Source organism: Notolepis coatsorum (assembly GCF_963971535.1).
Source record: "Notolepis coatsorum genome assembly, chromosome: 2".
NCBI lineage: Eukaryota > Metazoa > Chordata > Actinopteri > Aulopiformes > Paralepididae > Notolepis > Notolepis coatsorum.
In genome coordinates, this window is record NC_140166.1 from 191,122,540 (window position 1) to 191,138,651 (window position 16,112).

Genomic DNA, 16,112 nt, shown 5'->3' on the forward strand with positions numbered 1-16,112 from the left:
AATGCGTCGAGTCTGCCGGAAATTTAAAAAGAAGAAGACCGGTGCACTAGTAGCGTTTCCGGTTCTTTCTCTCCGAGCTGGTTCCAAGTCGGGACTAATTTAGCTAAAAAAAATACTTAAAGCTGGTGATTGTTCATTCCATCGGGGTTATGTTGGGATGATTCTGCAATTTTGCATTACAGTTACCTATGCTAATCTAATATGGAATTTAAAAAGGAAGTAAAATCTAAGGCACTATAGTTAAAACCTGCTCGAGTCTTAAAGGCCAGGCCGGTGCTGCTAACGCGTTAGCTGTGATGTGTAACGTTGTCTTCTGAATTAGTTTGCTAATGTATAGTTAGCTATTATGGCATAATATACCTATATTTATATATATATATGTCGATATTTTTGCCAGTTAAATATATTTCATCAACTGCTGTTGGACTGTTTTTTTTTTATTATTATGCGTTTATTACGTTAACGATAGCTATGGACATGGCGCCGTATGTACAGATAACGTTACGTCCGATCAAACAAAGGCGATTGAATGTCTCCTTGGGGGGGCGGTGGTTATATGGTTGGATATTATTGAATGTGACATCATGGTTTGCCACCAAGCAGATTTAATTTAGTTTTTTTGTGTGCATTTCATTTCTCACAGGTGAAAAGGAATAATGTCTTCTGACGAAGGGAAGCTATACGTGGGTGGCCTCAGCTTTGACACCACTGAACAGTCACTGGAGGACGTCTTCTCCAAATATGGTCAAATATCTGAAGGCAAGTTATATACTTCATTACTGATTGGAAACATTGGGAAATCAACCATTACTGCTAAGCTCTTACCATTAACACAAGTTCACATCCAATCACAAATGTCTTTCAATATCACTGAATTGAAAATGGGGGACCCTGATGTAAACAAGACGAAAGTCTTTCTCTGGTCTGCATCCCCTTAACAATTGTGTGTATTGAGCCGTACCGTATTGTACCCATTCTGCAATCTGTTAAATAAAGTTTTAATTTATTCATTCATTCATTTACTTGTTTTTAGTTGTCGTCATAAAGGACAAGGAGACCCTGGTATCCAGAGGCTTTGGTTTCGTCACTTTTGAAAATCCAGATGAGGCCAAGGATGCTATTGAGGCTATGAATGGCAAGGTAAAACATTGGGAGGTTTCAGTAAACGTATTGACTGGTAAAGAATGAGGCCAGTGTCATTTATTTCCCCCTATTGCCAACATGGCCTATGAAAAGACAACCCTACAATGCATTTCTTACTCTCAAAATGTTTTGTACAAGCAAAGTAATTGACCACGGAACACTTCAGTGGAAGACCCCCGGTGGAGATGGCAGTGGCTTTTGAAGAAGTTCCAGTGCCACGCAGGGGCTAAGCCTTCCCATTGTATGCTAAAATCATTAAATGCAGCCAGCAAACTCATATGTCCAGTTTTAAACATCGTACTTTATTGTGAAAAAATTGGGGAATTGTAGTTATTACTAAATGTACTTTAAAAGACAACATATATCTATATACAGTAGTAAACAGAACAGCATAGTCCCCCCGAACATGTGCATTACAATGCCCATGTTGTAAGTAGGACAAATAAGGACAAAGGATAAATAATTCTTATTTAATAAAACATTTTCATCTTGGACGGTGAATAACACCATGCTAACATTGACCAGACTTGAGATCAAGTGTACAAAAAAATCTAAGCAAATGAATAAAGGATGGATAATTTACAGGGGGTTTTGTAGATACAGTACAGAATTTTGCCATCCGGACACATGCAATACCTTATTATGGCCACGTCATACATTTATCGATCGGGCCAAATCTCATCTTTCCAATGGCAGAGTTCAATCTGGATTTAGTACCACCTCTGACAGGGCAGCAAAAACAGTCAATGAAATCTACTCTTAAGTACAGTTACTTTTTTGTAATGTAAATAGCTCTGCCACTTTTCATCTGATTGAGCTGCGTTTTTCCCCAGACGGTCACAGAAAGGTAAAGAAACTAACTACGTTCTATTTTATGGCAATAACGTTAAGGTTTGTTCGACCCATGAGCTAGGATCCCGAAAATAATGTTGAAAAAAAATGTTCGCGTCAGGCGGCTCCAAGTTTGATGGGCTGGCGTGAGCTGGGTAGTGTAGTTTTATAAAATTCAAAAGCCCTGGGTCTCCTCTCTCATAAGACTACACTCACTTTTGGTTGCGCCATTCCCTCGCCTCAATATCTAGGGCTGGGTATCGCCACTGATTTCCCGAATCGATTCGATTAAATTCACAAGGTCCCGAATCGATTAGATTTCCGATTTAAATTAGATTCCGATTCACAAGGTCCCGAATTGATTCGATTTCCGATTAAAGGTCCCCTGTCTTATAAATTGCCCTTTCCAGTGTTTAGCATTGTTTTCTAGCAATGTGGGTAGGGATGGGAATTGATAGGATTTTATCGATACGATTCCATTATCGATTCTGCTTATCGATTCGATTCTTTATCGATTCCCTTATCGATACCTGATCAATTTATAATTTAAATAAATAAATTGGAAATGCAACAGAACTACATTTAGTCATTTAGCTGACGCTTTTATCCAAAGCGACTTACAAGTTCTGTACGACAAGCCATCAGGAAGGGCACAACTCTATCAGCTGAGCAACAATGTTCATCAAAGTGTTGAGTGCTACAGTGTAGGTTAGTTTATTAGGACAAGTGCATGACAGTACGGTTAGTTAGGGTTAGATATATTTTTTTTATTCAGATAATGGTTGAAGAAGTGCGTCTTTAGTCGACGGCGAAAGATTGGACGTGATTCGGCTGTCCTAACTGGGGTGGGTAGTTCATTCCACCATTGTGGGGCAAGGACTGAGAATAGGCGACTTCTCTTTGATGACCCTCCCGGAGCTCGGATAGGAGTAGGTCTGAGGCGGCCAGAAGATGCAGAGCGTCGGGGTCTAAGCTGGTTAGAATAACAACGTGCAACTTGACATTTCTGATTGTCATTTATTGTTGAGCCCCCATGTCAGAAAAATACAAAAACTGTAAAAAATAAAACATTAACTATAGCCTACACTTAAATAAAATAATGTATTTGAGATTCTCTTAAAATGTATTTATTTTTTTATTCTTAAACTAATTTAATCTATTGAATAACAGGTTGTTATTCCTCTGACTTCTGTCTCTCACTCACTCACACTATCTCACACACACACACACACACACACACACACACACACACACACACACACACACACACACACACACACACACACACACACAGAGAGAGCTCCCTCCCCGGGCCCCTGTCCTTTATGTATTGGCTTGTGTTGCTACACGGACACATTTGTATGTTGCACCACTGTACTTCCTGGTTTACAGACATGTAAACAAGCACTCACGTCTCTCATTATATGTGAACTAAAGAGTACAAGGTTTACACAACAGCCCCCACCTGCTGTTTTATTGTATTTGTACCTGTACTCTCCGCTGTCAGCTGTTTATCTCTCTTTGTGAGCTTGATTAAATAGCGTTAGCTCACGTTAGCTCCGCGGCTAATTTTAGCTCACCCTGATCTAAATCAATGACTAGGCTCTAAAGCATTCAAGTAGTTTTCACTGCACATAGAAGTAGCCAAACAGCGGGAGCATTTCGGGAGCATATTACCAAAACCCAGGCAATTTCGAGCCCTTAAGGAATCAAATAGAGTCTGCCATGGCCATGCTAACGTAACGTTATTGCGCAACTGTAGGCAGCGATAAGGGAATCGAAAGTCACAGGAGCCACACGGTTCCAGGCATCGGCCAATTAGATTCCCATCCCTAAATGTGGGGTTGTATCAATGGGGTCTGTGTCTCTAATTCTCATTTTGGCGCATCAGTCCAGTTCACATGTCACGAGATCCTCCCCCACTGAACTAAGCCATTCTGATTTGACTGTTTTGCTGACGTGAATAAGGCACTGATCTGCATATCTCAGCCCCTAGTTGTAGTCACCGCCCACAATCAACAATTCGCTCAACAACAGAGTGAGTGGAAATACTGACACTTCCTCAAACGGGTTGACGTGACGCGAGTGCCGAGAGGGAGAGAGAGGGATACGGAGCATTTACACACTCCGTATCCCTCTCTCTCCCTCTCTCTCTCTCGCTCACTCGTTCTCTGCTCTCTGTTGGCACTCGCGTCACGTCAACCTGTTGCAAAATATCATAGCGCACACTCCTGCGCGTATTCCGATCCGTGCAATAATATTCACAGGGGTATATATTGTCATTTGCAACAAGTTACCAATGCATTGTCCCGTGGGATTATGCCACCCTGTGGCGAAATTAATTGGTCTCCCTCTCTATGTGGGTGACTGTCACTCAAAGCGCTTTGCGAGTATGGGTGGAGCCCAGCCAAAAACAGCTTGAAATCTTGAAGTGGAAAAATGCTGCTTTACAGTAGTACTTGATTAGACATGCAAAACAATGATTTATTTTAGAAAAAAAAACGTTACAGATGTGTTCCATAGACTCACAGGAATTGTGTAAAATTGCCCAAATAGTGAAATGAATAGCAAAACATGGGACCTTAAAATTAGATTCAATGCTATAAAATGTAAATGGTTCAAGGAACCCTCTAACATGTTGCATTGTTAAAAATATCAACGTTTACATTAAGAATTGACTCAAGCAGTTACATGAATGTACTTTTTATTGGAACATTGGCTTTTGCATATGTCACGTCTCAGTAAGTGGTTTCATAGATTTGTATTTCCACAATCATCTATGTCTGTCACTATAGCCAATGGAAATGCTCACATGGGCTGGGAGAACCAATGAAAAATGCCTATCCCGAGGCCAAACTTAATTTCCAACCCCTGGTCTACACCCTCCCCAGACCGACAGTGGGGCAATGCGCGCAACAACCAGGAAGGGAATTGGCATAATGACTAAATTGGGGGATGAAAAAAATTATATATATAGGCCAAATCTTTTTTTAAGATCGATCTTGGGATTTTATTAATCGAAAAAAAGTAAAAGCTGTAACGTGCCCAGTTCAGATTTCTTTTCCTTCAACATTTATATTTAATATTTGTCCTGCCCTACTGATGACTACATCATGGACAACTGTGATTCAGGTCATGCATGTTTTCCGTTGTATGTGTTTCTTTCCCCCTCTCTGTTCTTGCTTCATCATCTGTGGTGCTCTCTTTAGGCCCTGGATGGCAGGACTATCCGCGTGGACCAGGCTGGCAAGCCGAGGGTTGGCACCTACTCTGGTGGTGCTGGTGGCGGGTACCAGAGAGGCTCTGGAAACCGAGGTGGTGGTGGAGGATACAATAGGGGAAGAGGAAGAGGAGGTGGGCATGACTTTTTCACTAGGCAGGCTTTGTTGTTTTAGTTTTCTGCCCCATCAAAGATCTCGGGTCTAGCCTGAATGAATTGACCTTATCTCTGCTCTGCCCTCTTTTTTTTTAACCTCCAATCAACTGTTGCTTAGGGAATTAGTTGCATCAAGAGATCTGGAGATTTTGAGTAAAACAATAATACAAAAATAAAAATAAATGTGGGACAACTGAGCCGTAGGCCGTGATTTGATTGGCTCAGATATGAAATTACCGTTGCACTTGCCCCAACATGAAGAGGCAACAGGTTTGTTTTTCTGCCCTGCTGCCCTCAAGTGAAATCAGTTTTGACTTATAACTAGGCCACACAGTGTCACCACCCCTATCTTACTGCCCTTTTCCCACAAGAATATCTCCAGGTGTGATTAACCCTGAATGTACTGTGATTGGCTGAGGGGAATTTTAAGAATGTACATGGTATCACCTGCACATAAAAAGTAATACAATCAAACTGCCATGCTGTAAAATAGATACAAAAATCATACAAGAATGTAATTGCGCAGTAACCCATACGTTATGAGTCAGTAGGCTAGCAAGTAGCTGGCAGGGGGGTTATCAAACAGTGACTTTACATTTTGTGAGTTTTGCCCATCCCGTGCACAAAACTTGCTACAGGATCTATAACCACCATTATGAATAAAAGTATATCCGTCATCTTATCAAGCATTTTATTTTGCCACAAAAAAAGACTGTTCCATAGACTGTAAAAATTAAAGTGCCTGCCAGTAGTAGGGATGGGCAAAACTCAAAATTGCTATTCGATAGTCACTGTGAACTAATCGAGAATCCCCTAGTCTGCCAGCTACTTGCTAGCCTACTAACCTAAGTAGCTGGCTGCTGTCTAGATATTTGGGAGTCGCAGCAGGTTAACGTTATTTCCAGGAACAAAATAATCAATTCCAAATCTGAGCTTCCACTTTAATGTATGCTTTTGTTTTTACTTAATGGTGAAACGTGAGATAATCAAGCGAGCTTAACTGGCTGCTATCATTACCAACAGCTAGATACAGTATTTGCGAGTTTGTCCAGGGTAGCGTTCTTTCCGGGAATAAAAGCATTCATTCTGAATGTTCAAGAATCACTGATGCTTGAATTATGTGAGCTTAGTGAAAGAACATGGCAAACGTACATATCCTTGCTACAATGTAACATCTCCACTCTTTCTTCATCTTTTTCTCTTCTGTTCTCCCAGACTTCAAACAAATACCAATATTCACGCAATATTCCGGCCTCAGAAACGTGTTAATCAGTGAATGGCAATGAATGTGTTAACAGGCGCCCCAAAAAGTAGCCATTTTTGTTTTAGTTTTAGTTTTTGAGGACTGCATACTTTTTTTGCAAACAAATACTATACTTTAGGATTTGGTGTCAGCTGTCATTTCTGCCCGTCTCCTCTCCGACACTTGAGACAGAACGAAAAATAACAATAGGTACATACTATAAGTAAGCAAAGCAGTTGCATTATTGCAAACTAAAGAAATATGAATTCAAGAAGTTAACAAATAGTGAATTAACACACTATTTATAGGAATAGGTTAAACGGTGTATTCAAGTAAGTAAGTAAAGTTTATTTATATAGCACCTTTCACAGACCAGGGTCACAAAGTGCTTCACATAGTAAAACATCAATAAAGTGCAAAGATAGCAGCATGGTAAAAGAAAATAATTAAAAACTTGAAAGATCAGGAAAACCAAAACAGATAAAAGACCAAGATTTACACGGAGCATAATTAGCCAAACGCCTGTTTGAACAGCACAGTCTTTAGCTGCTTTTTAAAGGTGTTTACCGAGACCACAGATCTAAGGTCCAAGGGCAGAGCATTCCATAGCCTGAGGGTCACGGTTTCGAAGACTCTGTCCCCTTTTGTCTTCAATCTAGACCGGGGGACAGACAGCAAGCCCTGATCAGACAAATTCAAATAGCCTAACGAATAAAAGGCAATATGCCTCAGAACATTGGCGTTGCATTATTGCAAATAGCCTAACAATAATAATATTAGGCCTGCCGTTCAGGATGTCAAATAAAGTAGCCTATGTGGCTTCTAAAACATGGCCCGAAAGATCCCTACTTTTCTTTTTATAAAATACCATGCAGGCCAAATTGCCTTAGCCTACCTATACTGAATATAGCCTGATTCCGATTGCTGGCCGATCGATTGCAGCACCCCTAGTATATATATATATATATTACTAGCATGACATAGCTGGAACCTTTTGGATTCCTCAAGATCTCTAGTTTCATATGAGACCAGTATCTTAAAAACTGAAAGAAGAAGAAAGAACTTTTGAAAGAAAATGCCTAATTTCTGTGGTCAGAGTAGGTAAAACACTGGAAAAGCATGATTTCTTGTTCCACTGAAACTTGTTTACAAGAGCCGTTACCAAATGATTTTTTTTGTATCTATGTCTCATATATGGCAACCGTCATTTTTCACATAGCAAGCATTATTTCTTGGAACATGGAATATAAAATGTATTCTAAACATGCCACGAAAGGCCTCTATTCTCAGTCCACAATAGCTTTGTGTGTGTACAGTCTGGAAACTGAATCCAAAGCGGGATGTTTGCCCCACTGTTCTAACTGGGGATGTTAATCTCTCTCACACACACTCACACAGGTTATGAAGGAGGGGTTACAACAGGGGTTCAGGTGGATATAATCAGGACCGAAGCTATGGCAGGTGAATGCTTACTCTAAAGGCGCTCCCATAGTCCAGCAGACTGTACACAGAGCAGACTCCGCGGATGTCCGCGCGGCTCTTTGAGCTTTCATAGTCCAGCAGATCTCAGCGGACGTCCGCGGCCTATTTCCTACATTTCTCGCTCCAGTTTTACTACATTTCCCACAATTCTGTCTGTTCTACTGTACTGGCAGATCAGAGGGAACATTATCAGCGGGAGAGAGAGAGAGGGAGAGAGAGAGAGACAGAGAGAGAGAGAGAGAGAGAGAGAGAGAGCGCGCTTCACGGGCTCATCTCTCTCCTCGCGCCACCAATCGCTCGCGCGGCGTCACATTAAATGCAGTTCGATGTCAACCAAAACGCCGAGCAGCGTTTTGTGTGACACCAAGTCAGCGGCGCGGATGTCCGCGCCTCAGAAAATAGGAGCGTCGCACCTGTGGGTCTGCTGTCCGCTGAGATCAAAGCTCAAGAGTCCGCGCGGACATCCGCGGAGTCTGCTCTGTGTACAGTCTGCTGGACTATGGGAGCGCCTTAAGACCCAATTCCTAGTTAAACCTTGACCTTTTGGGCTATATATATATATATATATATAGATAGCTTATCAATGACCATAAGCCCATGAATTTCTAAAGGCCCTCCCATAGTCGAGCGGAACGTACGCGGACCGGACTCCGCGGAGGTCCGTGCGGACTCAAAGCGCACTCTTAAGTGCGAAGCTCCAATTTTCTAACCGTGCGGATGTCCGCTCACTTGGTGTCACCCAAAACGCTGCTCGGCGTTAACATCGACCTGCATTTAATGTGACACCGATCTCTGCATTTTACTCTGAACACTCACTCCGTGCCAAGTGAGAGTAGGGCAGGATCATGATTAACTGGGTAGGATTGGACCGGTAAAACGTTGGCAGGTAGATGATGCTAAATTCAGTTTTACTATTGCTATTCGTCATCCATTCCAATTCATATACATTTGGACCATGTCTTTTTTCATCATTTGAAAAAACTTGAGAAGTTTGAATGGCTTTTTCTAAATGAAGTGTGTAAAACTGCCAGTTTTATTTTGAAATATTGGAAACGGAGATAACCTAGACTCTTTATTTTGACTAAACTCTAAACAGCGTGGGAAAAATTGTGTAAATTGGCGCGAGACATGTAGGAAATTGGTCCGCGGAGGTACGCTCGACTATGAAAGCTCAAACGATTGCGGACATGCCGTGCGGAGTCCGGTCCGCGTATGTTCCGCTCGACTATGGGAGGGCCTTTAGGGCACGGAATTATTGAATTGTGTTTATAAAAATACAATTGTGTCCCATGAGAAATAAGTTCAGGAGGATATACAGACTGCTCGGGAGGTTTGTACTGATCTAACCATAGTAGCTAATGGTGAGGCTATTTTAGTAAGCTTGAACATTGTTCCTCCCTGCAAGTCGCTGAGAGGGGCTTCACCCATTTGCTTTTCAGTTTAGAGACGGGCCTTTCAATTGTAGGATAGGGAGGAGTGGCTTCTCAGGCCGGCTTTGCCCCCCTATGTATAGTCTTGGGCCTGTCCATATGTGTAGGCATGGCTTATTCCTCTTTCATATCTGTAAACGATATCGTGTAACTCCGTGGTGAATAAAGTCTACGATATTTCTAAATCTGCGTCCAAAGGGTTGCCCGAGGAGCAGGCTTTTCAACATTTGTTGTCCATACTGGATCATAAAGGACCCCTTTCCCTCCCACTTTGTGTCCGGGTGCAGAGCCTGGGACCTCCTTAATAATCAGCAGGCTCTATCTTTTCTAAACAGGGTGTGGTGCTGTGCTCAGTGGCGCCCATTGAGGCCTTCTCCTGTATTTGAAATATGTTTGAAGACACAGTATGTTGATGGCCCAGTTTAGCACTACTGCAGAGTGCCTGGGGCCTCAGGTAGGCTGACTGCAGTCTGTGGAACTGTCTGTGTTGAGCTTGCTGCTCCACCAGTTCTTCAGAAGAAGCCTGGCACTTCTGGCTGTGTTCGTAATCCTCGCTTCCTGAGGCTGCTTGTCTTAAAACATTGCCTGTATTGCAGGACATGACGTGTGCATACCATAGACCTTTTATTGATTGGCTTGACTCTGATTGCCTTTGTTATTTTTATTTTATTTAACCAGGAAAGTCACATTGAGATAAAAAAAAATCTATTTGTCAAATGAGACCTGGCCAAGACCAGCTGCAGCAAGGGAATACAAAAGTTGCACACAAATACAAAAATAACAACAACAACAACTTACACAAATACACCAAACAACCAATATCAGAGCCAGAGGCAACCCAGCAGGGCAGGCAGCAACAATAGACCATTAGGGCAAATCAAAACAACGACAGTTTATATATTGATTGATACCATAATTAACTATTACAGACATGTGGTTATGATTAGATGGCCATTTTAAAAGCACAGTTTTAGTAATTTCTGTATTTGGTTTGTAATCTTTTAAATGTGTTTTTTCTTTTTCTTTTCTTTTACTTACTAATATTAAATTTGAATGGCAGATTTTTATCAATTTGTCGTAACTTTTTCTAACTTTGTAGTTTTCAACCTTACCAGAAAGAGGTGTTTACCTACAAACGGGTTTAGTATTGGGGCCTCTTCCAGAAATTGTCCCCCCTTTCAAAGGAATCCTAGTAAACCTGTGTCGTCTCATTCTTCTCCCCTCAGGTGAAGGCGGTTGGTAGCCTGGCGTGAAGGATGTCTGTCCCCCAGGCCTCAGTCCTCATCGGCAGCCCCACCTTGATGACAGTAGGCCTGATCTGAGTTTCACTCTAGAGCAGAGCCTGCTTCGTTACAAACATTACGTTGCAAAAAAAATTAAATAAAAGTACTTATTTTGAAACCGATTATGTAGATAAGGGGATTCCTGAATAAATTCACAAAAAGCTGGTTTGCACTCCAAACCATCCTCAGCTGTTCTATTTTTAATTTGACTTTCTTTATTTTGCCTCCTTCTTTTGGAACTGATCTGTAGAGAACAAATATTCAGTTGCGTTAATATCCTGATGACTGGTTAAACAAGGGTTCAAATTCACACGTGACCTAGATACTAACACAGGGAGGTTCCCAGGTCATCACCATTTATACTGGACCCGGGTGCACGTTAGTCACATCCCAACACGATTAAAAGTGGACCATATAAACTTTCTGTTCAACATGACCGATGACGTGATGCCTAGTAGATGATGTGTTTCACTCTTCGAGTTTATTTTATTTACTGTCGCCAAATGAAAAGTGTTGCCACTTGCCTAACTATTTGCAGTGTACGTCATTCAAACGTGAATAGAAATTCCACCCTATTATTACATGTTATATCTCTCACTAGTGCACACAGTTAACCAAAACCAAGAGAGCGTGGTCTCTCAACACGGGTCGACCATTTAACCCTTTTACACAAAGCCCACCCAGGTAGTACCTGTGTCTCACACCCTGCTCTCCATCTAGGTCATTAGTCCTGGGTCAATCAACGCGGGACGACCCATTTATACTGACAGCTGACACGGGCTATTCCCAGGTGACTGCATTGGTGTGAAACGGTTGTGTAAGTGTGCTCTCTCTTTGACCTCTGCACACCTGTGCATACAGAGATGGAGCCTGGAGAATAGCAAATGTATCTCTGCTAGAGAATTGACCATATTCATACGGTGGTCATTTCGCTCATGCTCAGGATGGGATTCCTTTCCATCCCGTTAGTTCCACCTTGTTTTTGCTATTTGATGTGGTCTTCTCTATGGTGATGAGTCTGAACTAAAGGAAATGTATCATCTTTTTTTCATTACAAATTTCTTTGTACATTGTATGTACGGGAAAACATAAGCTAATGGGTTAAAAGGCTTCAATGGGCTGTCTTGATGTTCTAGTATTGAACTATTCCAAGCTCATTATCTAATGGATCACAGGGCTTTTTTTGAGTCATCTTTTTTATTTAGTTTCTACTGTGATTTGTATTTTTTTTATTTGTTTTTCATCCACAGAAAAGAATGCTACTTTTGGTTATTAAAATCGATGCCATCCAAACGTTTCAGAGAGACCAGTTTCAGACAGGTAAATGTGAAGTTATTCCCGGCAAAAGGGTTTTCTGACACTACAAATGGCCTTTCAGTGTTTCATCCTTTCATCCTTCAGATTGGTTTTGTATTCAATTTTTAAGCATTCTATGATTTCATGTTTGTATTTTTCAAAATAAAAAAAGCCTTTACAAACTTATGGCCCTTGTTAGTTCATAACTCTTTCCATGCAAGCATGTTGTGCTGCTGACAATCCTGAGTTATCAACGACGTATAAAGGTGCAGTTCACCCATCATAATAATAATAATAATGCATTTTATTTATAAGACACTCAAGGTCACCGTACAACAATTTAAAAACAGTTCATTTACAACCACAATCCATTAAAAAATCAGACAAAAAAAATAAAATCAGACATACGCCTGCCTAATCGGGTGGGTTTTGAGGTGGGTTTTAAATGGGATGATGGAGTCAATGTTCCTGATGTCGGGGGGGAGGGAGTTCCAGAGGCGGGGGGTAGAACAGCTGAAGCCTCTTGACCCCATGGTGGACAGACGGGCTGGGGGGACGGTCAGGTTGATGGAGGAGGCAGACCTGAGGGGACCGGGTGGGAATGTTGATGTGGAGGAGGTCGGACAGGTATGGAGGGGCGAGGTTGTGGATGGCCTTGAATGTATGGAGGAGGATCTTGTAGTCTATGCTGTGTTTAATGGGAAGCCAGTGTATTTGGCGTAGGATGGGGGTGATGTGACTGATGACAGGGGTTCTGGTTATTATACGGGCAGCAGCGTTCTGGACCAGTTGGAGCTTATGGAGGAGTTTGTGGGGGAGACCAAAGAGAAGGGAGTTGCAATAATCCAAGCGGGAAGTGACGAGGGAGTGGACCAGGATTGTGGCGCTGTTGGGATTGAGTGACGGGCGGAGGCGGTTGATGTTGCGAAGGTGGAAGTAGGCGGACCGGATGGTGTTATTGATGTGGGAATGGAGTGATAGGGTGCTGTCGAGGACGACACCCAGACTCTTGACCTGGGGGGAAGGGGAAACCAAGGAGTTGTCTATGGTGAGGGTGAAACTGGGGTGCTTGGTGAGTGTGGACTTGGAGCCAATGAGGACTACCTCTGTTTTATCACTGTTTAGTTTGAGGAAATTTGAAGTGAACCAAGATTTGATTTCCTGTAAACAGGCACAGAGGGAGGGAGGGTGGAAGTGGGTTTGGAGGAAACATAGAGCTGGGTGTCGTCCGTGTAACAGTGGAAATTGATGTTGTATTTACGGTGAATCCGACCAAGTGGGAGGAGGTAGATGATGAAGAGGATAGGGCCAAGGACAGCCCTGGGGAACACCGGAGGGGAGGGGGGACGGATGGGATGTGAATGATTTTAACAGAATGAACTGAGTTCGACCAGAGATATATGAATGGAACCAGTCTAGGGATGTGTGGGAGATTCCAATGGAGGCTAGTCGGTTAAGGAGGGTGGAGTGAGATATGGTGTCAAATGCGGCGCTTAGATCAAGGAGGATGAGGATGGATAATAGTCCGGAGTCAGCTGCCATCAGGAGGTCATTAGTGATTTTGAGGAGGGCTGCTTCTGTGCTGTGATGGGGGCGAAAACCAGATTGGAACTGTTCATAGAGGTTATTGTTGGAGAGGTGAGCATGAATCTGAGAAGCCACTACTTTTTCCAGGATTTTTGAGAGAAATGGCAGGTTGGAGATGGGGCGGAGGTTATTGAAAATGTTGGGGTCTGAACCAGGTTTCTTTAGAATCTGTGTTACAGCAGTGGATTTGAGAGATGATGGGACAGAACCAGAGGTGAGGGAGGAATGGATGATTGCAGTTATAAGGGGCAGGAGAGAGGGGAGGGAGGCTATGACCAGGGAGGAGGGCAGGGGGTCAAGTTGGCAGGTGGATGGCTTGGATTTCCGGATGAGTTTTGATATATCGGCAGCAGAGGGGAGATGGAAGCAGGAGAGAGGTGCAGAGAGGAGGGGGTGTGGAGCTAGGGGAGATGGACAACTGGACATGAGAGAGGTCAGTTGCTGGTGGATATTGGCTATTTTTAAATTGAAAAATGACATCAGGGAGTTACAATGTTCAGTGGAGTAGAAGTGTGAGGAAAGGGAGTCAGGGGGGCGGAGTGAGTTGTTGACCACTGAGAACAGGGCCCTGGTGTTCCCAGCACCATGCATTCTGAATACCAGGTTCCTTTCCCTTTATATTGTATCATTTTCATTATGGTCATTAAATTATTTGGTGTAAAGGATGCCAGGTATCGCCCATATTCTCATTAGCCACAGCTGTTATCCAACCACTTTGGCATATTTTTTTTTTATTTATTATTTTTTAGCATTTTTACAGCTTTTATTGGCCACGCAGGACCGACAGAGGAGAGGTGGGGAGGACATGCGACAAATAACCACGGGAGCTGGGATCAAAACCGGGTCGGCCGCGTAGGTGCGCGAGGCACTATGGTATGTGCCACGAGGGCGCCCCCACTTTGGCATATTTTAAATAAATAAAATCACAAAAGATAATTTGACTAATTTGCTACCCAGCCACAAACCAGCCTATACAGTAAATCGAGCCTAGTGCTTCTTCAGATTCCTTTATTGTCACTTATTTCAGTACTTTACAGCAAGAACAGTGAAATTCTATTTATTGTGGTCCCTCGACCAGCAGCTTCCAATAATAAAAATACAATACATTTAGCATAGAATAAAATAAGATGACTAAAATAAAAATTACTATAACAGTTCTAAAAAGTGTGCAATACAATACATTTAGCATAGAATAAAATAAGATGACTAAAATAAAAATTACTATATACAGTTCTAAAAAAAAAAGTGCAGTGCAGATCAGGATGTAGATATTATACTATATAACATTTTAATAATAAAATGGCTATGTACAGTTCCAAAAAAAGTATGTTGTGTGATGTGCAATGGATTAGGGGCGTAAATGGGTAGGGGGCACTGTACAACTGTACAAGCAAAACTGTACATTGGAATATTGACAAGACCATACTTGGTAATTTTCACCTTGAGGTTCTCAAAAGTGACATGTTAGTATACTTGAATGAGTATACAAAAATAGTTTCACTGACAATTAACCAAAGGCAGATCTCACTGAGTTGCAAAGAACTATAAAATGTGCTGATATTCCCAGAGAGCTAGATTATGTCTCCTGTGTGTTTGCTGCAGCTTCATATTATCAATAGAACTGCTCCAGGCTTTGTTTATTGATAGCATACAAACTTGAGTTGATTCAGTAGTCTCTCTTGAACTGGATGTGGTCGTTGTTTCTGTTTTTAGGGGCTAAGTAGCTAAATAAAATATCTTAACACTATGTTGTTTGAATATATTTTATTCACAAGGGGGCAGTGTTGTCTTAAATTTTCAACTCGCATTCAAGAGAACCGCACCAAGCACTAATCAAACTTATCTTGTTATGACTGTCTGCAGAAGGACCATTGAAGAGCACCGGCTGGTTAAAATGTATAGATTATACATAACAATTACAAATTCTAAAGTGATTTAATTTGTGCTACATTTTCAGGAGGTCTAAAACCATATACAAAGTAGGAATGTCTTATTTTCAGGATGAGTAGAGAATAGCCAATACAAATAAGAAATATATATAGCCTATATATCAGATAAAACTGCTATTGGTATCAGATAATTTCCCCAATACTAAAATCCAATACCAATAATCACTTTTCCAGTTACCCTAAACTAATGGTCTGTCACTATTCTGTCAAAGTAATGGATGGCATCAGTGGGACTAGTACTTGGTATAGGCCCATACTTAAAGATCCATAAATTTTTTGAATGGTTAAAGTAATAATACAAAAAAAGTTTTCATTTAAATAAATGTCTCTGTTGCCAACCGGTATAACACAATAGTGATTCTACCTATACCCACTTCATGAATACTTTTACATTTGCTGTTCTCTAAAACAGTGGTGTCTGGTAGGACATTCCAGGGGAAATCATCCGGTACACAAGAATTGGTGTTTTTTATGTCACCAGCAGCAACAGTT

At 41.7% G+C, this 16,112-nt stretch overlaps 1 protein-coding gene across 1 annotated transcript; it reads left to right on the plus strand.

The window, feature by feature from the left end:
• Nucleotides 1-12,266, plus strand: LOC311248965 (cold-inducible RNA-binding protein B-like). Its single transcript, XM_084338212.1, has 5 exons — nt 1-125; nt 644-759; nt 1,034-1,140; nt 5,184-5,328; nt 10,732-12,266. The coding sequence occupies exons 2-5, from the start codon at nt 657-659 to the stop codon at nt 10,746-10,748; spliced, it is 372 nt and encodes a 123-aa protein (XP_084194338.1). The 5' UTR covers nt 1-125; nt 644-656; the 3' UTR covers nt 10,749-12,266.
• The last annotated feature ends 3,846 nt before the right edge of the window (nt 12,267-16,112 follow it).